General features: G+C 48.2%; 3 protein-coding genes across 5 annotated transcripts in view; 2 read left to right on the top strand and 1 right to left on the bottom strand.

Moving 5' to 3' along the window:
- Positions 1-4,346, top strand: part of RHBDL1 (rhomboid like 1) — a 56,188-nt gene extending 51,842 nt beyond the window's left edge. The window contains exons 6-8 of the mRNA XM_077274242.1: positions 762-862; positions 2,010-2,070; positions 2,670-4,346. Coding sequence (XP_077130357.1) covers positions 762-862; positions 2,010-2,070; positions 2,670-2,941 — 434 coding nt within the window. The 3' untranslated portion in view covers positions 2,942-4,346. The remainder of the gene's footprint in view (positions 1-761; positions 863-2,009; positions 2,071-2,669) is intronic.
- Positions 4,347-5,316: 970 nt separating this feature from the next.
- On the bottom strand, positions 5,317-13,018 carry LOC143785416 (uncharacterized). 3 transcript variants are annotated; one of them, XM_077274247.1, is made up of 6 exons: positions 12,800-13,018; positions 12,525-12,668; positions 12,246-12,339; positions 11,989-12,148; positions 11,746-11,898; positions 5,317-6,038 (listed from the first exon to the last, which is right to left on the bottom strand). In XM_077274247.1, the coding sequence occupies exons 2-6, from the start codon at positions 12,650-12,652 to the stop codon at positions 5,896-5,898; spliced, it is 678 nt and encodes a 225-aa protein (XP_077130362.1). In that variant the 5' UTR covers positions 12,653-12,668; positions 12,800-13,018; the 3' UTR covers positions 5,317-5,895. The 3 variants fall into 3 exon arrangements, with proteins under 3 accessions (XP_077130362.1, XP_077130360.1, XP_077130363.1); XM_077274245.1 differs by having other exon boundaries at positions 12,525-12,698; positions 12,800-13,016; XM_077274248.1 differs by having other exon boundaries at positions 5,901-6,038; positions 11,728-11,898; positions 12,525-12,698.
- A 230-nt stretch (positions 13,019-13,248) lies between these two features.
- On the top strand, positions 13,249-20,179 carry STUB1 (STIP1 homology and U-box containing protein 1). Its single transcript, XM_077274243.1, has 7 exons — positions 13,249-14,110; positions 15,259-15,457; positions 15,732-15,897; positions 16,009-16,099; positions 19,072-19,128; positions 19,214-19,330; positions 19,416-20,179. The coding sequence occupies exons 1-7, from the start codon at positions 13,928-13,930 to the stop codon at positions 19,539-19,541; spliced, it is 939 nt and encodes a 312-aa protein (XP_077130358.1). The 5' UTR covers positions 13,249-13,927; the 3' UTR covers positions 19,542-20,179.
- The last annotated feature ends 41 nt before the right edge of the window (positions 20,180-20,220 follow it).

The following is a 20,220-nucleotide window of genomic DNA, read 5'->3' as shown; positions in this document are numbered from 1 at the left end:
AATACTGCCCCTATGTACAAGAATATAACTACTATAATACTGCTTCTATGTACAAGAATATAACTACTATAATACTGCCCCTATGTACAAGAATATAACTACTATAATACTGCCCCTATGTACAAGAATATAACTACTATAATACTGCTCCTATGTACAAGAATATAACTACAATACTGCTCCTATGTACAGGAATATAACTACTATAATACTGCTCCTATGTACAAGAATATAACTACTATAATACTGCCCCTATGTACAAGAATATAACTACTATAATACTGCCCCTATGTACAAGAATATAACTACTATAATACTGCTCCTATGTACAAGAATATAACTACTATAATACTGCCCCTATGTACAAGAATATAACTACTATAATACTGCTTCTATGTACAAGAATATAACTACTATAATACTGCCCCTATGTACAAGAATATAACTACTATAATACTGCCCCTATGTACAAGAATATAACTACTATAATACTGCCCCTATGTACAAGAATATAACTACTATAATACTGCTCCTATGTACAAGAATATAACTACTATAATACTGCTCCTATGTACAAGAATATAACTACTATAATACTGCCCCCTATGTACAAGAATATAACTACTATAATACTGCTCCTATGTACAAGAATATCACTACTATAATACTGCCCCCTATGTACAAGAATATATCTACTATAATACTGCCCATATGGGGGAAGACTATAGGAACTGTACGATAACATGTCTGTCCTTTCCCAGGATCCCTTGCAGTGTCAGTCACAGACATGAGAGCCCCATTGGTGGGGGGCTCGGGCGGTGTATATGCGCTGTGTTCTGCCCATCTCGCTAACGTTGTTATGGTGAGTTACTACCTCACACTGTACATTATATATGCCGTATACTGGGGATGATATATGCTGTATTATAGCTTATGTCCGCCGGCCTCCTCGCCTGTGAGAAGCCTGAGCAGTGAGCACAGTATTATGCCCGACTCTCCGGCAAATATTAAGGACATTTATGAAGGTTATATGAATGAATGAATAGCATTGTGGGCTGAGTCTTAGTCTCTGGCCCTTCAGCTACCGCCTGTGACACCAGTGACATGAGGGGAGGTGACAGCTTGGCAGCAGTGACACGGGCGGTGATGAGCGGAGCTGACGGCGCACAGAGGATTTTCCCCCGTTGGAGGATTATTCTGTGACATGGGGCCGGAGCGGCGGTGGCATACGGGATGGAGGTCCTGTCATTACAGGGAGGCTCGGCTGCAGTCACGGCGCCCTCAGTAACAGAGAGACATGAGAACAGGACAAGGCCTAGTCATGGTTACCATAGCAACCGCATCCTGACCTAAATTCACTTACAAGTCAAAGCCCGGCCTGAAATGTTAACGGTCACAATTCCGAAATGTAGGGACCACCGTGCCTGTGCGTCAGGACTCCAATGGCCTCACATGTCCTGACAGGTCGCTGTGCAGCCCCAGCCTTTAGGGGGTATTTCCATCTCCAAGATCTGATCCCAATATGCAGTGGGTAGAATAATAATATTAGCAAATACCTCCAAATACAAATGTAGTATAGTTCTTCTGATTAGCTATGTTGCTTACTCTATGTGCAGAGCATTGCATTACCTTAGGCATGCATGGTTACTACCACTCATACATGTCACTGAGTTAGTTGCTAGTGGCCGTAACCATGGATACCTAAGCTACTGCAGTGGTCTGCACATGGGGTAAATGATATAGCTAATCAGAAGAACTATACATTTCTAATTGGGGGTGTTTGCTAATTTTATACTTACCGTACTATATATTGGGATAGGCTCTTGGAGATGGGAATACCCCTTTAAAGGTACACTCCATAAAAATGACTACATCTAGGGTGTGCGGGGGGGGAAAATGTATCATCCTTCAAAAAGTTGCATAAGGTCTGGTCCCCCCCAATCACTGATGCCAACATGTCCCTGTACACCGGCCCGCTCCCGATAACCTCTCACTTCTCTTCCTGGCAGAACTGGGCCGGGATGCGCTGTCCGTACAAGGTTCTCCGAATGGTTCTTGCATTGGTCTGCAGTAAGTATTCACCCCCCTAGGAAATATTTTACTCCTTTAATTTTTTGTCTTACGAGGGAATATCGCGACCAGAAATAATGACGTTTAAAGGGATTCTCTGCGGGGTGCCGATGAGTTCTCATGGCAGCAGGGGCCCATTGCGGCCATTATTTTCCTCCTGTGAAGCCCTTGGCAGGAGAACGTGACTTCTAATATATATTGCAATACTGTAGTATAGCAGTATATAGAAAAAAATAGATCAAATGATCACGTTATAAAAAAAAAAAAAAGTTGCATTTTTTTCGCGATAAAAACGCAGAAAAAACGCATACATATGCATCCCATCAATTAGAATGCATTCCGCAATTTTTGTGCACACGATGCGTTTTTTTTTTCTCGAAAAAAACGCATTGCGGTACAAAACGCAGCATGTTCATTAATTTTGCGGATTTTCCCCATTATTTAATGCATTGGGAAAGGTCCAGAAAAAAAACGCCAAAAAAAAACGCATGCGGATTTCTGGGAGAAATGTACGGTTTTTGTCAGGAAATTTCTGCAAGAAATCCTGAACGTGTGCACATAGCCTAAATCCAGAGTGACGCTCTTGTCTTTCTCCGCAGTGAGCTCGGAGGTGGGCCGCGCAGTCTGGCTTCGTTTTTCCCCTCCTCTACCGGCCGCTGGCCCTCAGCCCAGTTTCATGGCGCACCTGGCGGGCGCGGCGGTCGGGGTCAGCATGGGACTGACCATCTTGCGGAGTTACGAGGAGAACCTCCAGGACCAGTGCGGATGGTGGGTGATCTTGCTTTGCTACGCCACCTTCCTGGCGTTCGCCATTTTCTGGAATGTGTTCGCTTACGACTTGCTCGGAGTCCAGATCCCGCATCCTCCGTGACCGTCGCCGCCCTCCCTACACCCATCGCGCCCTCGACAGCGGACATTATTCTGGTGCTGAATCGGAGCTTGTCGACAAAATGGCCGAAGCCTCCTCCGGCGGGACGGAGGAGGAGATCGACAAAGGGGAAAGCAGGATGACTAAGAGCCGGGGGGAGGAGAAGAGCCGCCGTCTCACCTCCGTCCAGTACAGCAGAGTCATGTGATGTTTGCTATATATGTGGTTAGGTGACTTTTTTTTTTTTTAATCAAATTTTTTTTTTCCTTCTGCTGCCTGTAGATTGAGCTAAACAATAGGTGGGTTATCGTCGGGCGAGTATACCCCGCCCAAAAATATTTACACTGTGATGTCATAGCGGATACAAGGCTACTGGCCCTTTAAGGCACAGTGGGCGTCAGTACAATTCAGGCAAGATGGCGGTCGTCGTTACTACTGATGCTAGCGTATACTGCCCACTAGAGGCCGATGGCGGTACTATAACTTTAGAGCGCCGATTTCCTCTACCAGTAGACGGCGCCAATTTTCTGCTTCTTTTAACAGTATTTACCCCCTAAACGCTCCAAGAAAACCTCTATAAAAAAATAGATAGACAATTTTTTTTCCCCCGTTCCTGGAGGTTTTTTTTAGTATTATCATTTTGGAGTCCGTACGACTTTTCTTTCTGAAAACAGCATTTTTGCTTTTTTATTTTTCTACCCCCGCTCCACATTGTGACATAAATATATTTTAGCAGTCCTGAAAATTACGCAAGCGGCGATAGTTCATGTTCTATAAAATAAAAAAAAATAAAAAAAATTTACATTTTTCCCCCTAAAAATGAGGCAATAGGAACTTTTCTACATTTTGGGAGGCAGACACAGGGGTGCCGTTATTACTGGATTTGCCCCTTCTACCAAGGTGCCATTTGCCAAGTACTGGCGCTCAACCCCTGCTTACCGCTATTTTTTAATTATTATTTAAAGGGACAGTGCCGTTTTCAATAAATGCCTTAAATGTCCTGTTTATTATGAACCATTTACCTCAGACGAGCAACTAAAAAAATTAATATAAAAAAAAAGAGGGGCAACATGGAAGAAGCCGATGCATCCTTTCATCTAATCCAGACTTTCTAGTCACAGATTTACATTATAATCTGCGGGAGTCGGTTACCATGGTAACGACAAAGTGCATCCGATTATTACGACTCCATTGTTCTTTAATTAGAAATCTTATTATGTTTTAATTTAAAGGAAAACTCCTGCTCCGGAGCAGAAATGTAATGACGAGAAGATTCTTCTTTTTTTTTTTGAATATTCCTTCAGAGCTGCATTCAGAATTCAGCAGTACAAAGTCTGACAACAAAGGCTGACCAAAACCGCTGTCTGTTTCCAATGGCAACCAGAAGAATTTTGAATTCAGCTGCGGATATCACCAAAAAAAAAAAAAAAAAAAAGAAATAGGATTAGTCATGGATTTTGCAGATTACGCTCTTGCCTGATGATAACCCATCTCCCGACATTTTGTAGCACTCACAATGTTGCCTCAGTTTTTCGCCTCTCAAATTTATCCAATTTTTTTTTTGTTTTTTTTCACCGGCCTTTCAGCCTTATAAAGAATGACACAAAGGAAAAGAGAACATGGCGCCAATCTGTCTACAACTTACCAGGGGGAAATGTTTTGACAGGACACACATGAATGTTACTTGGGTTTTTATAACTTCTCTCAATCTGCATGGAGAATCCTGTCACATTAGAATTTTAACTTCTGACCTAGAAAATGGGTTAAAAAATAATAATTTCCGATCATAGTATGAAATATTTAGAAAATAGAAGCAACCTAAAAAATATTTTACCTCACATTTTGATATTCAAGACAATGGGTGGCCATTTCTGGTGACAGAAGGTTGACTGGCGGCCATTTTGTAACAGAAAACTACCACTTGTGTCCTTGTTCACAGAGCAACCAATCAGATTCTATATTTCATTTTTCCCATTGCATATTAGAAATGAAAGTTAAGCTCCGATTGGTTGATATGGGAACTAATTCAAACGCACTTAAGCCTCATTCCATGCTGCTCATAGCAACCAATCGCAGCGCTGCTTTTATTTTTCCACAGAACTAACAGAAATGAAACCTGAGCTCTCATTGGTTACTATAGGCAACAATGACAAGAGGAGATAAAAAAAAAAATATGACTGGCAGCCATTTTGTATAAGCCAACCAATATAACGTAATGGCAGCCATTTTGAACAACACAAAAATGGTGTCAGATTCCAAAATAAATATATATAAAATGTAATAAAAAGGCAAAAAATATGTTATAAAGAAAAAAAAAATATATATATATTCCACAATAGGCAAATTTACCGACCAAAAAAAAAAGAGATTATAAGAAGTAAATTATAAGCATATTTATTATTCAGAGTATAATACAACGATGGTGCATCTATTATATCGCCCCCTTAACCCTTGAAAAGACGTATGAAGTGCCAAAAACGATGAATTTCAGTCCAAATGTCGTGAACAGGGATAATTTTCTACAATTACTGACGGAGATTGTGCCACAATGCTTTTTTTATGTTATTTATATTTTGTTCTTATTTGGGAAGATTGTATGAGGAAAATAACAATGGCTTAAAAAAAAAAAAAAAAAAAAAAAAAAAAGACTGAATAAAATCAACATGCTGTACATGACTGAGCCGGTATTTTCTGCACAGCAGTGATATTATGTCTCCGGAGCTGCATTTACAATTCTGCTGTCAGTTGTTCAGGGTCACTGTCAGGGTGGACACTACATCTCACAGCGCAGCGGAGCCAGTATAAGACAAAGCTGCAGCGTGCACAAATCACCCCCTAAAAAAAAGTGTGCCCCCTGTGCCCAACGGATGTGACAAGCATTCCGGACTATCACTATACAGTGGAGGCCCACCACCATTGTACGAAAGCACGGGAACAACTCTATCCTGCTCTAGTGCTCATCGCTGGGTCTTCTGCCTCTTAGGAGGATTTTCTTCCTCATCGTCTGAGAACTCCAGAAGTTTGGGGCACAGTTTCTGGGCTACTTTCCAAGTCCACAGACATAGTTCCACACGGTGAGGCGTCCATTCTTCCTCTGAGGCTGCAACACACATTGTCTCAGATTATTGGTACTGAAAGAACATCCTAATCCCGAGTTACCTCCCGTATTATACTGCAGAGCTGCACTCACTATTCTGCTGGTGCAGTCACTGTGTACATACATTACATTACTGATCCTGAGTTATATCCTGTATTATACTCCAGAGCTGCACTCACTATTCTGCTGGTGCAGTCACTGCGTACATACATTACATTACTGATCCTGAGTTACATCCTGTATTATACCCCAGAGCTGCACTCACTATTCTGCTGGTGCAGTCACTGTGTACATACATTACATTACTGATCCTGAGTTATATCCTGTATTATACTCCAGAGCTGCACTCACTATTCTGCTGGTGCAGTCACTGCGTACATACATTACATTACTGATCCTGAGTTACATCCTGTATTATACCCCAGAGCTGCACTCACTATTCTGCTGGTGCAGTCACTGCGTACATACATTACATTACTGATCCTGAGTTACATCCTGTATTATACCCCAGAGCTGCACTCAGTATTCTGCTGGTGCAGTCACTGCGTACATACATTACATTACTGATCCTGAGTAACATCCTGTATTATACCCCAGAGCTGCACTCACTATTCTGCTGGTGCAGTCACTGTGTACATACATTACATTACTGATCCTGAGTAACATCCTGTATTATACTCCAGAGCTGCACTCACTATTCTGCTGGTGCAGTCACTGCGTACATACATTACATTACTGATCCTGAGTAACATCCTGTATTATACCCCAGAGCTGCACTCACTATTCTGCTGGTGCAGTCACTGCGTACATACATTACTGATCCTGAGTTACATCCTGTATTATACCCCAGAGCTGCACTCACTATTCTGCTGGTGCAGTCACTGTGTACATACATTACATTACTGATCCTGAGTTACATCCTGTATTATACTCCAGAGCTGCACTCACTATTCTGCTGGTGCAGTCAATGTGTACATACATTACTAATCCTGAGTTATATCCTTGTATTATTATTTATTATTATAGCGCCATTTATTCCATGGCGCTTTACATGTGAGGAGGGGTATACATAATAAAAACAAGTACAATAATCTTAAACAATACAAGTAACGACTGGTACAGGAGGAGTGAGGACCCTGCCCGCGAGGGCTCACAATCTACAAGGGATGGGTGAGGATTGTTATGATCCTTAGTGGTTGAGGATCACAAATTACTCCAGCTAAGTAACAAACATAGGACAAGCTCTAGGGAGGTGGCAAACTGGACTGACCGCAAATCTGAACCTATCCAAACACACTAGAAGTAGCCGGTGAACGTGTCTAAAATCCTAGACGTCTCGAGCCAGCCTGAGGAACTAACTACCCCTAGAGAGAAAGAAAGACCTCTCTTGCCTCCAGAGAAATAATCCCCAAAGATATAGAAGCCCCCAACAGATAATAACGGTGAGGTAAGAGGAAGGCACATACACAGGGGTGAAAGCAGATTCAGCAAATGAGGCCCACTAATACTAGATAGCAGAAAATAGAAAAGGGAATCTATGCGGTCAGTAAAAAACCCTTACAAAATATCCACTCTGAGATTTCAAGAACCCCCACATCCCCTAGAGCAACCAGCAAGCGAGGAAATCACATTTTAGCGAGCTGGACTAAAAACATAACGAACACTGATAATCAAAAAATGATCAAACAAAAACTTAGCTTGTCTTGGAGAGACTGGGAGCAAGGTAGTCACAAGGAATCTGAAGAGCACTGAATACATTGAGAGCAGGCAAGGAACTGAGTATCCAGGTGAGCTAAATAGGAAACCAACCAAGGATAACGAACCAGCTGATGCAGCCAACCTGCAGAAGGACAACACTACACAGTACCGCTTGTGACCACTAGAGGGAGCCCAAAAATAGAGTTCACAACAGAGGATACAGTAGGTGAGGGTAGAGCTGGTCGTGCAGTGGTTTGGTTGATTGGTGGTTACTGCAGGTTGTAGACTTGTCGGAAGAGGTGAGTCTTCAGGCTCTTTTTGAAGGTTTCGATGGTAGGTGAGAGTCTGATATGTTGCGGTAGAGAGTTCCAGAGAATGGAGGAAGCACGGGAGAAATCTTGTATACGATTGTGGGAAGAGGAGATAAGAGGGGAGTAGAGAAGGAGATCTTGTGAGGATCGGAGGTTGCGTATAGGTAAGTACCGGGAGACGAGGTCACAGATGTAAGGAGGAGACAGGTTGTGGATGGCTTTGTATGTCATGGTTAGGGTTTTGTACTGGAGTCTCTGGGCAATAGGGAGCCAGTGAAGGGATTGACAGAGGGGAGAGGCCGGGGAATAGCGGGGGGACAGGTGGATTAGTCGGGCAGCAGAGTTTAGAATAGATTGGAGGGGTGCGAGAGTGTTAGAGGGGAGGCCACAGAGCAGGAGGTTACAGTAGTCAAGGCGGGAGATGATGAGGGCATGGACTAGGGTTTTTGCAGATTCTTGGCTTAGGAATGTACGGATCCGTGAGATATTTTTGAGTTGGAGGCGGCAGGAAGTGGAAAGGGCTTGGATATGTGGCTTGAAGGAGAGATCAGCGTCAAGGATAACCCCGAGGCAGCAAGCTTGTGGGACTGGGGAGAGTGGGCAGCCATTTACTGTAATGGATAGGTTCGTTGGGGGGGTCGCGTGAGATGGGGGAAAGACAATGAATTCTGTTTTGTCCATGTTAAGTTTCAGAAATCTAGCGGAGAAGAAGGATGAAATAGTGGACAGACATTGAGGGATTCTGGTTAGTAGGGAGGTGATATCTGGTCCAGAGATGTAGATCTGTGTGTCATCAGCATAGAGGTGATACTGAAAGCCATGAGATTCTATGAGCTGTCCCAGGCCAAAGGTGTAAATGGAGAAGAGCAGGGGCCCAAGGACTGAACCTTGTGGGACTCCGACAGATAGGGGGCGAGGTGAGGAGGTGGTGTGTGAGTGGGAGACGCTGAATGTCCGGTCTGTTAGGTATGAGGAGATCCAGGATAGGGCCAAGTCTGTGATGCCAAGGGATGAGAGGGTCTGTAATAATAGGGAATGGTCCACTGTGTCAAAGGCAGCCGACAGGTCGAGGAGGAGGAGAACAGAGTAGTGTCGCTTGCTCTTGGCGGTTAAGAGGTCGTTGGTGACCTTAGTTAGGGCAGTTTCAGTGGAATGGTGTGACCGGAAGCCAGATTGTAAGCGGTCAAAGAGGGAGCAAGAAGAGAGATGGGAGGACAGTTCAAGGTAGACGTGTTGTTCCAGTAGTTTGGAGGCATAAGGGAGAAGTGATATAGGGCGATAGCTAGATACAGAGGATGGGTCAAGAGAGGGCTTTTTGAGGATACGTGTGATGGAGGCATGTTTAAAGCTTGAGGGGAAAACACCAGTTGTTAGTGATAGGTTGAAGAGATGGGTTAGGGTTGCGATGAAGACTGTGGTGAGGTTTGGGATGAGGTGGGATGGGAGCGGATCAAGTGCACAGGTGGTGAGATGCGATCTTGAGAGTAGAGTGGCGAGTTGATCTTCTGTAATGGTGGAGAAGTTGGTTTTGGAGGTAGAGGGCTGGGTAGTTGGGAGGAAGGGCTCTGGGGCTTGTTGACCAAAACTGTCTCTGATGCTATCAATTTTCTGCTTGAAAAATGAGGCAAAGTCTTCAGCTGAGATAAGTGGGGAGGGAGGAGGTGCTGGGGGACGGAGGAGAATTGAAGGTGTTGAATAACTGTTTAGGGTTGTGAGACAGGGAGGATATGAGAGATGAGAAGTAGGTTTGTTTAGCTGTGGCGAGTGCGGTCTTGAAAGTAGTGAGGGACTGTTTGAATGCGATGAAGTGCTCGTTGGAGTGGGATCTTTTCCATCTGCGCTCAGCAGCCCTGGAAGCTCGCCTCAGTTCTTTGGTCAGGCTGGTGTGCCAGGGCTGTCTGTTGATTTTGCGAGCTTTGGTATGTGTGAGAGGGGCAAGAGATTCCAAAGCTACAGCTATTGTGGTGTTATATAGAGCGGCAGCGTCATCCGCATTGTGTAAGGAACTTATATCTGTGAGAGGGAGGAGGGATTCAGAGAATGAATGTAGGTCAAGATGTTTAAGATTTCTGCGAGGGTGTGAAAGTTTGTGGGGTGGGGACTCTAGACATGGAGTGGAGAGGGAAGAGAATGTGAGAAGGTTGTGGTCAGAGTGGAAGAGGTGAGTTAGAGAGGTTAGATAGGGAGCAGAGGCGGTTGAAGATGAGGTCCAGTGTGTGACCATCTTTGTGAGTGGCTGGAGAAGACCATTGAGTGAGGCCGAAGGAGGAAGAGAGAGATAGAAGTTTAGTGGCAGCTGAGAGGGAAGTGTCAATGGGGTTGTTGAAATCGCCAATGATGATAGTGGGGATGTCTGCAGAAAGGAAATGAAGTAGCCAGGTGGTGAAGTGGTCAAAGAAGGTGGTGGCTGGCCCTGGGGGGCGGTAAATGGCAGCCAGTTGGAGGTTGGAGGGGGAGTAGATGCACACAGAGTGCACCTCAAAGGAAGGGAGGGTGACAGAGGGTGGCAGTGGGATTGGGGTGAAGGAGCAGTTATCTGACAGGAGAAAACCAACTCCTTTGCCATGCTTGCTGCTGGGGCGGGGTGTGTGAGAAAGGTGGAAGCCACCGTAAGAGAGTGCAGCAGGAGAGGCTGTGTCAGAAGGGGTGAGCCAGGTTTCGGTGATGGCGAGGAATGAAAGTTTGGTAGTAACAAAAAAAAAAGATTATGGATGTAGGAAAGCTTGTTACAGACAGAGCGAGCGTTCCACAGAGCTCCTGTTAGTGGGACTGGGGAAGTGGGGGCTGGGTGAAGGGGTATAAGGTTAGAGAGGTTACGGAAGTTTGTGATAGAGCGTGGATGGGAGGTAGAAATGACTGTAGGAATATGGTGAGGAGGACCAGGATTTGTAGAGATATCACCAGCAGTGAGAAGGAGCAGAGATAGTGTTAGCAGGTGGAAGCAGGAGAGGGCATGAGGTGGCTGTCTGTGCTTTGAGACAGAGGATTGTATGTTAAGGAACAGTTCTGAGGAGGAGGTGAGATGGATGGGGAGGATTGAAGCAGAGATAAACAGTTCCTTACTTGGTGTGGGGATTAGGGGAGGTAGGAGAAAGTGAAGGATTATAGGTGTAAAAGTGAAAATAAACAGAAACATTGTTTACAGTGACTGGCCAGTTACCTTCAGGTTCAATTCAGGTTTTAATTCTAAAGTAATCCACACTTTTAGGACACACTTCTAGAGATCACACTGTAGACTGTATTATACCCCAGAGCTGCACTCATTATTCTGCTGGTGCAGTCACTGTGTACAAACATTACTGATCCTGAGTTACATCCTGTGTTATACCCCAGAGCTGCACTCACTATTCTGCTGGTGCAGTCACTGTGTACAAACATTACATTACTGATCCTGAGTTACATCCTGTATTATACCCCAGAGCTGCACTCACTATTCTGCTGGTGCAGTCGCTGTGTACATACATTACATTACTGATCCTGAGTTACATCCTGTATTATACCCCAGAGCTGCACTCACTATTCTGCTGGTGCAGTCACTGTGTACATACATTACATTACTGATCCTGAGTTACATCCTGTATTATACCCCAGAGTTGCACTCACTATTCTGCTGGTGCAGTCACTGAGTACATACATTACTGATCCTGTATTATACTCTGGAGCTGCGCTCACTGTGTCCATACATCACTGTTGCTCCTCACCGTTGCTCAGGGCCTCGGCCTTTTGCTGCAGCGCCCCCAGGTACCTCAGGTAGTGCTTGGCGTTGTACTGTACAGGTGACAGGCCCGGGACGCTCTCCACAGCTTCGTCTGCCATGAACGCCGCCATGTCCGGGGCGCCGGCTGACAGCACCGCTGGATTTTGGGGGAAGGCAGAGGATTCTCAGTCACGCCATGGTGGTACTGGGCTAACGTCACCACGGTAACCGCCGTGGCCGCACTCACCGGACGCTGTGGCCGGGCCGACGCCCTTCAGCTGGCACAGCTCCTGGATGGCGGCAGACACGTCGGGCAGCAGCAGGAAGGCTCTCCCGGAGCAGCGCTCCACCGCGCCCGCTGAGTTATACGCCACCAGCTGCTTCAGGCGCGGACGAAACTTCCCCCTCTGCCGGACACAAAGGGAAGCCATGAGCGTCCTTAAAGGGCCGGTCACGCACCATGGAGACCGCGGGATGAGACCGCGGTAAGACGCCGGCACTCACCGTCAGCTTCCAGTCCATGAGCTTCTCCAGCTCCTCCAGCGTCAGGGACTTGTGCGGGCGAGCGGCCATGTTGGCCGGCAGCTCCTCCTGACACCTGCGAGCAACAGCGGTCACCGCACATAAGACAACGGAGCAGACGGCACGAGGCAGCATTTTACCATTTTTTGGGGAAATATTTAACTCTTTCCCTCCGCAGCCATTCTTTTGGGGGGGGGGGGGGGGGATCGCGCACTTGTCACCCTATGACTGACCCCCACGATGGCCGCCGTCGCCTCTCACCATTTCTCCAGCTCCACGAGACGCTTCTGCTTCGCCGCTTTCGCCGTCACCACTTCCCAGTACACGTCGGACACACGCCGCCACTTTTTGGGATCGCTGCAGTGGTAAAGGCCGGACCCGGAAGCCATTTTTGGTGGGATTTTTCTTTATTCACAGGAACAATAAGAAAAAAATCTGTAAAAAGTTAGAAAAAGAATCACAAGATTATCCTGCGAGACAATGTCGCTAAGAATTTGCATAATTGGCGCCTCAATAGTCAAACCCGTGATTTTTACCTAATACTGTCTGCGCCACAGCAGCGTAGTCTGATAAGTAAAGGGAAAAAAGTTAATTAAAATAAAAAAAATGACTTATAACCGTTTCCCGTGCACGTCCGCACACAGAGCAGCCGCCTGTCACCGGCAGGGACCTTCTCCCGCGCTCCTGAGGTGGCTCCTAAGTTTGGTCGGGTCACATGACTGCGTTCCAGCTCAGATTTGCGTTCCACAAGAGGCTGAATGCTGATTGGTGTCTCTGTTGCTTGTTTAGAAAACTGACCAATCAAAGACGAAGTAAGTCTAAACGCCAGAGGTTGCGCATTGCGAGCACATATTGTCGCCTTCTCCAAGGTCATTTTTGGGCAGACATTTAACTATTGTTTTACGGATTATTTGCTCTACGGCAAAATGGCCGCAACTGTACAAAACACTGTGATAAATGAGGACACGAACTTCAATGTTGTGAAATGCGCTGTGTCAGTCGGCGGATGCTCCGGAAGTTCCGGTTGGAGGTTGCTGTAGTAGGTTCCAGAGACCCTGGGGCTGTCCGGGTCGGAGCTGTGTCAGTGCGGGAAGCCTGAGGGGGCAGGAAAAGCGGAGTGCCATGTGACTGAGGACTGCGGGAGGTCAGGAGGGGGACATCCTTGCCGAATGTGACAGGGGGCGCTGTAGGCAGCCCGGGCCCCTCTACATAGGGCCGTCCCCCTATTAGACTGTGTGAAGGGTGAGCTATAGGGTCCCGCTCTGTAATACGCAGTCTGCAGGTTCATAAATAGTGTCCTCCCCTCATATACAGTGTGCAAGGTGTTATATAGTGTCCTCCCCTCCTATATACGGTGTTTAGGGTGTTGTATATTGTCCTCCCCTCTTATATACAGTGTATAGGTTGTATTGAGATCTGAGCCTCTGGGGTCCTGCTCGCCCCCCACTTTGTTCCTGCTATTATGAGGGTGTAGGGGGCCATCGTCCTCCTGTCATGGTGCCCGAGACTTCTTATTAATTGTCCCCTGGAGGATAGACTTTGACTCTTGACATCACTGATAGAAGGGGGTCCCCTCCAGATTTAGGGGTCCCGTCTCTGCTGTGAAATTGGGGGTGGCACCAAGCATCCCCAGGTTTGGAGGGGTGACCCCCGGAGGCCCTGGGATGAAGGGGAAGGAGGAGAGCGGGAGCGGCGGAGGTCGTCCATCTGGAGTCAGCGGCAGTCCGGGGAGCATTGGGGGGAGTCCAGAGAAGAGTGTCAGTGCCCAGGAGCTGAAGGAACAGGGCAACAGGCTGTTCGTAGCCAGAAAATACCAAGAAGCCATTTCCTGCTACAGCAAAGCCATCGTAAGTGTCCACACAAGGAAAATACTCTGTGCTGCTGTGAGACCAGTATATGTGACCACTGACGCCCACTTCTCATATAGTGACACCGTCCTGACCTCATCATGGTCACACGTGAATGGTCCCGACTTCACATTATCAGTACCCTCACTCCCTGTAACACTCTGTGCTGCTGGGGACCCTCAGGACACCCCCCTCTGTCATGTGCAGCCTTATCCTCCACATCATACACCTCTGCTGTAACACTCTGTGCTGCTGGGGACCCTCAGGACACCCCCTCTGTCATGTGCAGCCTTATCCTCCACATCAGGGGTGTCAAACTGCATTCCTCGAGGGCCTCAAACCATGCGTGTTTTCAAGATTTCCTTAGCATTGCACAAGGTGCAGGAATCATTATCTGCGCAGGTGGTTAAATTATCACCTGTGCAATACAAGGAAATCCTGAAAACATGACCTGGTTGCGGCCCTCGAGGAATGCAGTTTGACACCTCTGCTCCACATCATACACGTCTGCTGTAACACTCTGTGCTGCTGGGGACCCTCAGGACACCCCCTCTGTCACGTGCAGCCTTATCCTCCACATCATACACCTCTGCTGTAACACTCTGTGCTGCTGGGGACCCTCAGGACACCCCCCTCTGTCATGTGCAGCCTTATCCTCCACATCATACACCTCTGCTGTAACACTCTGCGCTGCTGGGGACCCTCAGGACACCCCCTCTGTCACGTGCAGCCTTATCCTCCACATCATACACCTCTGCTGTAACACTCTGTGCTGCTGGGGACCCTCAGGACACCCCCTCTGTCACGTGCAGCCTTATCCTCCACATCATACACCTCTGCTGTAACGCTCTGTGCTGCTGGGGACCCTCAGGACACCCCCCTCTGTCATGTGCAACCTTATCCTCCACATCATACACCTCTGCTGTAACACTCTGCGCTGCTGGGGACCCTCAGGACACCACCCTCTGTCATGTGCAGCCTTATCCTCCACATCATACACCTCTGCTTTAACACTTTGTGCTGCTGGGGACCCTCAGGGCACCCCCCTCTGTCATGTGCAGCCACATCTGTCACATTATCTTGACCTTGTGCTGAAATCCTCTGCGCTGCTGTGTCTGTTCTGATTTCTTTCTCTGTGCACCGTTCAGACCCGGAACCCCTCCATCGCGGTGTACTACACCAACCGCGCGCTGTGCTACCTGAAGATGCAGCAGCTGGACAAGGCGCTGGCGGACTGTAAGCACGCGCTGGAGCTGGACTGCCAGTCCGTCAAGGCGCACTTCTTCCTGGGCCAGTGCCAGATGGAGATGGAGAACTACGACGAGGCCATCGCCAACCTGCAGAGAGGTGCGAGCCCAGCTGGCAGGAGGGAGGATTCCGATAATCCGGAATCTTCTTGCCAATCCCTTTAAATTACTGTTATAGTGATAAAAGCTTCCATACATATAGTTGTAGGAAAATAAATGATCTGGAAACCATCAGCAAGCAGGTCGATTGTTTCTAGCGTAAATATTGTGCTGCCAAGAACCCTGATCAGTGTCTCCACTATGGAGATGAGATCCGGCCATGCTTGCTGATGGTTTCCACACTGAATTTGATGCTGATGGTCTGTTTTCCGCAGCGTACAGTCTGGCCAAGGAGCAGAGGCTGAACTTCGGAGACGACATCCCCAGCGCCCTGCGGATCGCCAAGAAGAAGCGGTGGAACAACATTGAGGAGCGGAGGATCAACCAGGAGAACGAGCTGCACGCCTATCTCACCAAGCTGATCCTGGTGGAGAAGGAGAGGTGAGGAGCCGCCATCGCATGCAGCGGCCATGTGCAGCGCCCCCCGCAGACGACCACCTCTATAACCCTTTAGATGCCGCCTCCGACCTCTCGCCTGTTTCCACTTCACAGGGAGCTGGAAGAGACAAAGAGGAAACACGAGGAGGAGAACGTGGAGGAGACCCGGAGCCGGGCCCAGCTGTCCGGAGTGGCCACCAAGCACGTAAGTCCCAGAGTATACAGACGTCTACCCCTCCCCCCCTGCACTGCGGAGCGTACAGACCTGATTACGTGTCACGGGGTTAAACATTAATGAAGGTCGGAGGAACGACCTGCGTGTACCTGGTACGAGACAGGCGGCGGGCAACGCGCTCAGCGGTGTATATGAATACAGTCTATTGTTCCCTGTTATCAGCCATTCTCTACCCTGCAGCTCCTCTTTATTAGCGGTGTATATGAATACAGGCTATTGTTCCCTGTTATCAGCCATTCTCTACACTGCAGCTGCTCTCTATTCTCTGACTCCCTGTGACCCCAGATGGTGCAAAATTACAGAGTTTCACCCTTCCACTGACTTGCCGGGAATAAACAGCTGCAACTTCAGGGCTTCTAGGGCAGACTACGCCCCAACAGTGGCACCCCTTTTTGGCGGTCACCCACAGAGAAGAGGTAACAACAAGCTTAGGAAGCTGACAGTCCATGGAGGTACATGGCCAGGTGACCAGAGGGTCACAACTTGGCTTCTCCGAACATCTCCATGGGGTCAGTTGACCGGATGGTCCCAATCCTGGCTTACCCAAACGTATCTATGTCTGCATAGTTCATCCTTCTCTTTTGCAGGTCAACAAACCAGCTGGACTTATACAATGGGTAATCAGCATATTAGCAAACATGTATTCTTCAACGACCCTGCATCCCTGTCCTCTAAAGATAGCAATACAATAAACGGTAGGAGCTGATATAAGTCAACTATGACTCGTATGACAACAGTCTATGGTTCTTGACCCACTGAAGAAAAACACATAAATTCAATAGTCAACAGACAGTAGCCTTATGTCTCGTGGGTAACTGAAAATAGACATCTGGCCTAATTAAGATTGAATGCTGTGTTGTCACATTACTCCCCCATCTTGATTAGCCAGACATGATGGGATTACAATCATCCTTCTCCTGGTCCTCGGCCTGACCTGGGTAACTTCTCATGTAATTGACGAGTCATTGTGTCCACACATGGCGTGCTCCGCATCCCCTGATTCCTGTATCAAATCCGACCGAGTGTTTGTGGTCTTGTATTCGAGCCGTCGAAGCAAGCACAACTCCTGTAGTTGAGTCTCCCGTTGAGGCTTTATATCCCCTCTGATCCTCTTCTCAAGGCTGAACTGGTGGGGTTGGATATATTGGTGTTTGAAACCTACTGTGCATGCCTCACCTATGGTCTGTGTGTATGCCTCGCTGGTTGAGGAGCCCTTGGACAGTGTCTACAAACACCAGTCTTCTGCAGCTTCTCCGGGCTGAATAGTATCCCACTGCTGCAACAAGGTGTGGAGACACGGGGGTCAATAGGTGCTCACGTCCGCAGGCCCGAGAACACATGGACCAGGGCTCATCCCACCACTCTCCTTTTCTGTGGGCAAAATACTACTCAGACAACACAGGGTGAGGGGAAAACAGCGTGGTAATACTTTATTGAACCACCAAACGGACAATAACACATAGAACAGTCCAAGAAAATAACCCAAGATGGTGCACACATTGAGTTGCCAGGATTAGAGCAGCTGCGACTTCTGGGCTTCCAGGGCCGACTACCCCACCTATGGCACCCCACTTTTGGCGGATGCCCACAGAGAGGAAGTGTCGACAAGCTTAGGAAGCTGATCATCCATTGAAGCACGCGGCCAGGTGACCTTAGGGTCACAACCTGGCATCTCCGTGGGTCCAGGTGACCGGAGGGTCCCAATCCTGGCTTCCCAAAATGTCTCCATGGATTTAGTGATAGTCAATGGAGCAGATCTGTATCCTCCCAGCTAGTGCCATGGTCCTTAAGCTGGCATCCTGTAGAATGTCAAATGTGTTCCCCTTGATGATGCCTTGATTGTTCTGTAGAGAGACTTGGTGTCCTGGCAGCTGTTCTGCAGTGTCCCTCTTGATGGGGCCATGGTGTCCTGGCAGCTGTTCTGCCGAGTCCCTCTTGGAAGGAGCCATGGTGTCCCGGCAGCTGTTCTGCAGAGTCCCTATTGATGGGGCCATGGTGTCCCGCAAGCTGTTCTGCAGAGTCCCTATTGATGGGGCCATGGTGTCCCGCAAGCTGTTCTGCAGAGTCCCTCTTGATGGGGCCATGGTTTCCCGCCAGCTGTTCTGCAGAGTCCCTCTTGATGGGGCTATGGTGTCCCGCAAGCTGTTCTGCAGAGTCCCTCTTGATGGGGCCATGGTGTCCCGCCAGCTGTTCTGCAGAGTCCCTCTTGATGGGGCCATGGTGTCCCGCCAGCTGTTCTGCAGAGTCCCTCTTGATGGGGCTATGGTGTCCCGCCAGCTGTTCTGCAGAGTCCCTCTTGATGGGGCCATGGTGTCCCGCCAGCTGTTCTGCAGAGTCCCTCTTGATGGGGCCATGGTGTCCCGCCAGCTGTTCTGCAGAGTCCCTCTTGATGGGGCTATGGTGTCCCGCCAGCTGTTCTGCAGAGTCCCTCTTGATGGGGCCATGGTGTCCTGCCAGCTGTTCTGCAGATTGTTCCTGGAAACAGAGGCAGATCACCTTTTGTAGTTCACAGCTCTTTATTAAATCATTTTTTCACAGGATTGGGGGAACTTGGCAGGAGATAATTTCGCATTGTTGGAGGGTTCATAGTTTATGCTTCAGTGTTTGAGGGTGAACAAACTGCATGGCCCAATACAATGGGTAATCAACATATTAGGAAACATCGATTGTTCAATGACCCTGCGTCCCTGTTCTCCAAAGACAGCAGACAATAACCTCTAGGCGCTGATATAAGAGGTAAACTGCTGCCATTCACAAACCTCAATTCAAGAATTAACTTATACAAACAGTAGTCTGTGTTTATTGACCAACTGAAGAAAAACAGAAATTCAATAGTCAACGTTGAACCCATAGCCTATGTCTCCTGGCCTACAGGAATTATACGTCTGGCATAATTATGATTAAATGCTGTGTTGTCACACTCCCCTTTCTTTTGTGAGCAGGACAAATATTTGGCAGAAATGGACGAACTCTTCTCCCAAGTGGATGAGAGACGTAAGGTGAGATCCCGCGGGCTGGGAGGTTGACCCCACCTTCCCAGCTCGCCCCAATGTCACTTACCCCATTGTTTCCCTTCGTGTGTAGAAGCGAGACATCCCGGACTACCTCTGCGGGAAGATCAGCTTTGAGCTGATGCGGGAGCCGTGTATAACCCCCAGCGGAATCACCTACGACAGGAAGGACATTGAGGAGCACCTCCAGGTAACAGGGATGATGGGGGGATGAACCAGGGTCGGCGTGGACCCCCCACTTCCTGACTGATTGTAAATCGTCTATTTTTCTGCAGAGAGTGGGACACTTTGATCCGGTGACCCGGAGCCCCCTGACCCAGGATCAGCTGATCCCGAACCTCGCCATGAAGGAGGTGATCGACGCCTTCATATTGGAGAACGGTTGGGTGGAGGACTATTAGCGGGGCGCCCCCCAGTGGTGGCTTGTATTCGGAGGTGTCCGGCAGTGGCGGCGGAGCAATGTAACGTGCCTGTTTTGCCTTCATGCCTTACTTGTCCCGCTCACGCCCATCGCTGTCCACCCGTCGTAGATCACAAACCCGGACGTCTCTTCTCGGGGCCGCTATCATCTCTCTCCTCTCCGGGGCCGCTCTCGTTTCATCTCTCTCCTCGCTGCTGGTCACCAATGAATCCAAGCGAGAGATCAGACATGGATTTTTGCAAGAGCACGAGGACTACGCCAATATGGCCACCGGCATACCCAGTGTTATTACGCTTTGTGGATGAAAACTCGACACTAGTTGGCGCCACAGATCATTATTTACAGCCCAGTTGCATCCTGGGACAGACATGCTGGAAATTGTAGTTCCACAACAGGCGGTCACTAACCTGCTATAGACGGTGCCCCCATCCCCCACTATATCTCTCTTCCTTGTACATAGGTGATGTAAATAGGTCCCAGTGTCCGTGCGGCTGCAGGACCGTCCACCTTTATGACCGATGAGTATCCGGACACGCGGGGTCTGGCGGGAGGGTCGGGGTAGTGTGTCGGCTTCTCCTGTGAATGCACAGTGCAAATATTAAAGCGGTTATGCGGTTGCTTTGCGGCTGGAGTGTCCCCTTGGATCTGGAGGTGGGGGG

This window comes from Ranitomeya variabilis, chromosome 7, assembly GCF_051348905.1.
Source record: "Ranitomeya variabilis isolate aRanVar5 chromosome 7, aRanVar5.hap1, whole genome shotgun sequence".
Classification (NCBI taxonomy): Eukaryota; Metazoa; Chordata; class Amphibia; order Anura; family Dendrobatidae; genus Ranitomeya; species Ranitomeya variabilis.
This window is presented reverse-complemented; position numbering and strand designations above follow the sequence as displayed.

Bases quoted from the DNA above. Each gene is read 5' to 3' on its own strand.
- LOC143785416 (XM_077274247.1), bottom strand. From the start codon at position 12,652: ATGGCTTCCGGGTCCGGCCTTTACCACTGCAGCGATCCCAAAAAGTGG. The intron at 12,149-12,245 runs GTGAGTGCCGGC...TGTGTCCGGCAG, and splicing joins TCATGGACTGGAAGCTGACG to AGGGGGAAGTTTCGTCCGCG. The intron at 6,039-11,745 runs GTGAGGAGCAAC...TGTGTGTTGCAG, and splicing joins GGCCGAGGCCCTGAGCAACG to CCTCAGAGGAAGAATGGACG.
- STUB1 (XM_077274243.1), top strand. From the start codon at position 13,928: ATGAAGGGGAAGGAGGAGAGCGGGAGCGGCGGAGGTCGTCCATCTGGA. The intron at 16,100-19,071 runs GTAAGTCCCAGA...TTTTGTGAGCAG, and splicing joins CCGGAGTGGCCACCAAGCAC to GACAAATATTTGGCAGAAAT. The intron at 19,129-19,213 runs GTGAGATCCCGC...CTTCGTGTGTAG, and splicing joins AAGTGGATGAGAGACGTAAG to AAGCGAGACATCCCGGACTA.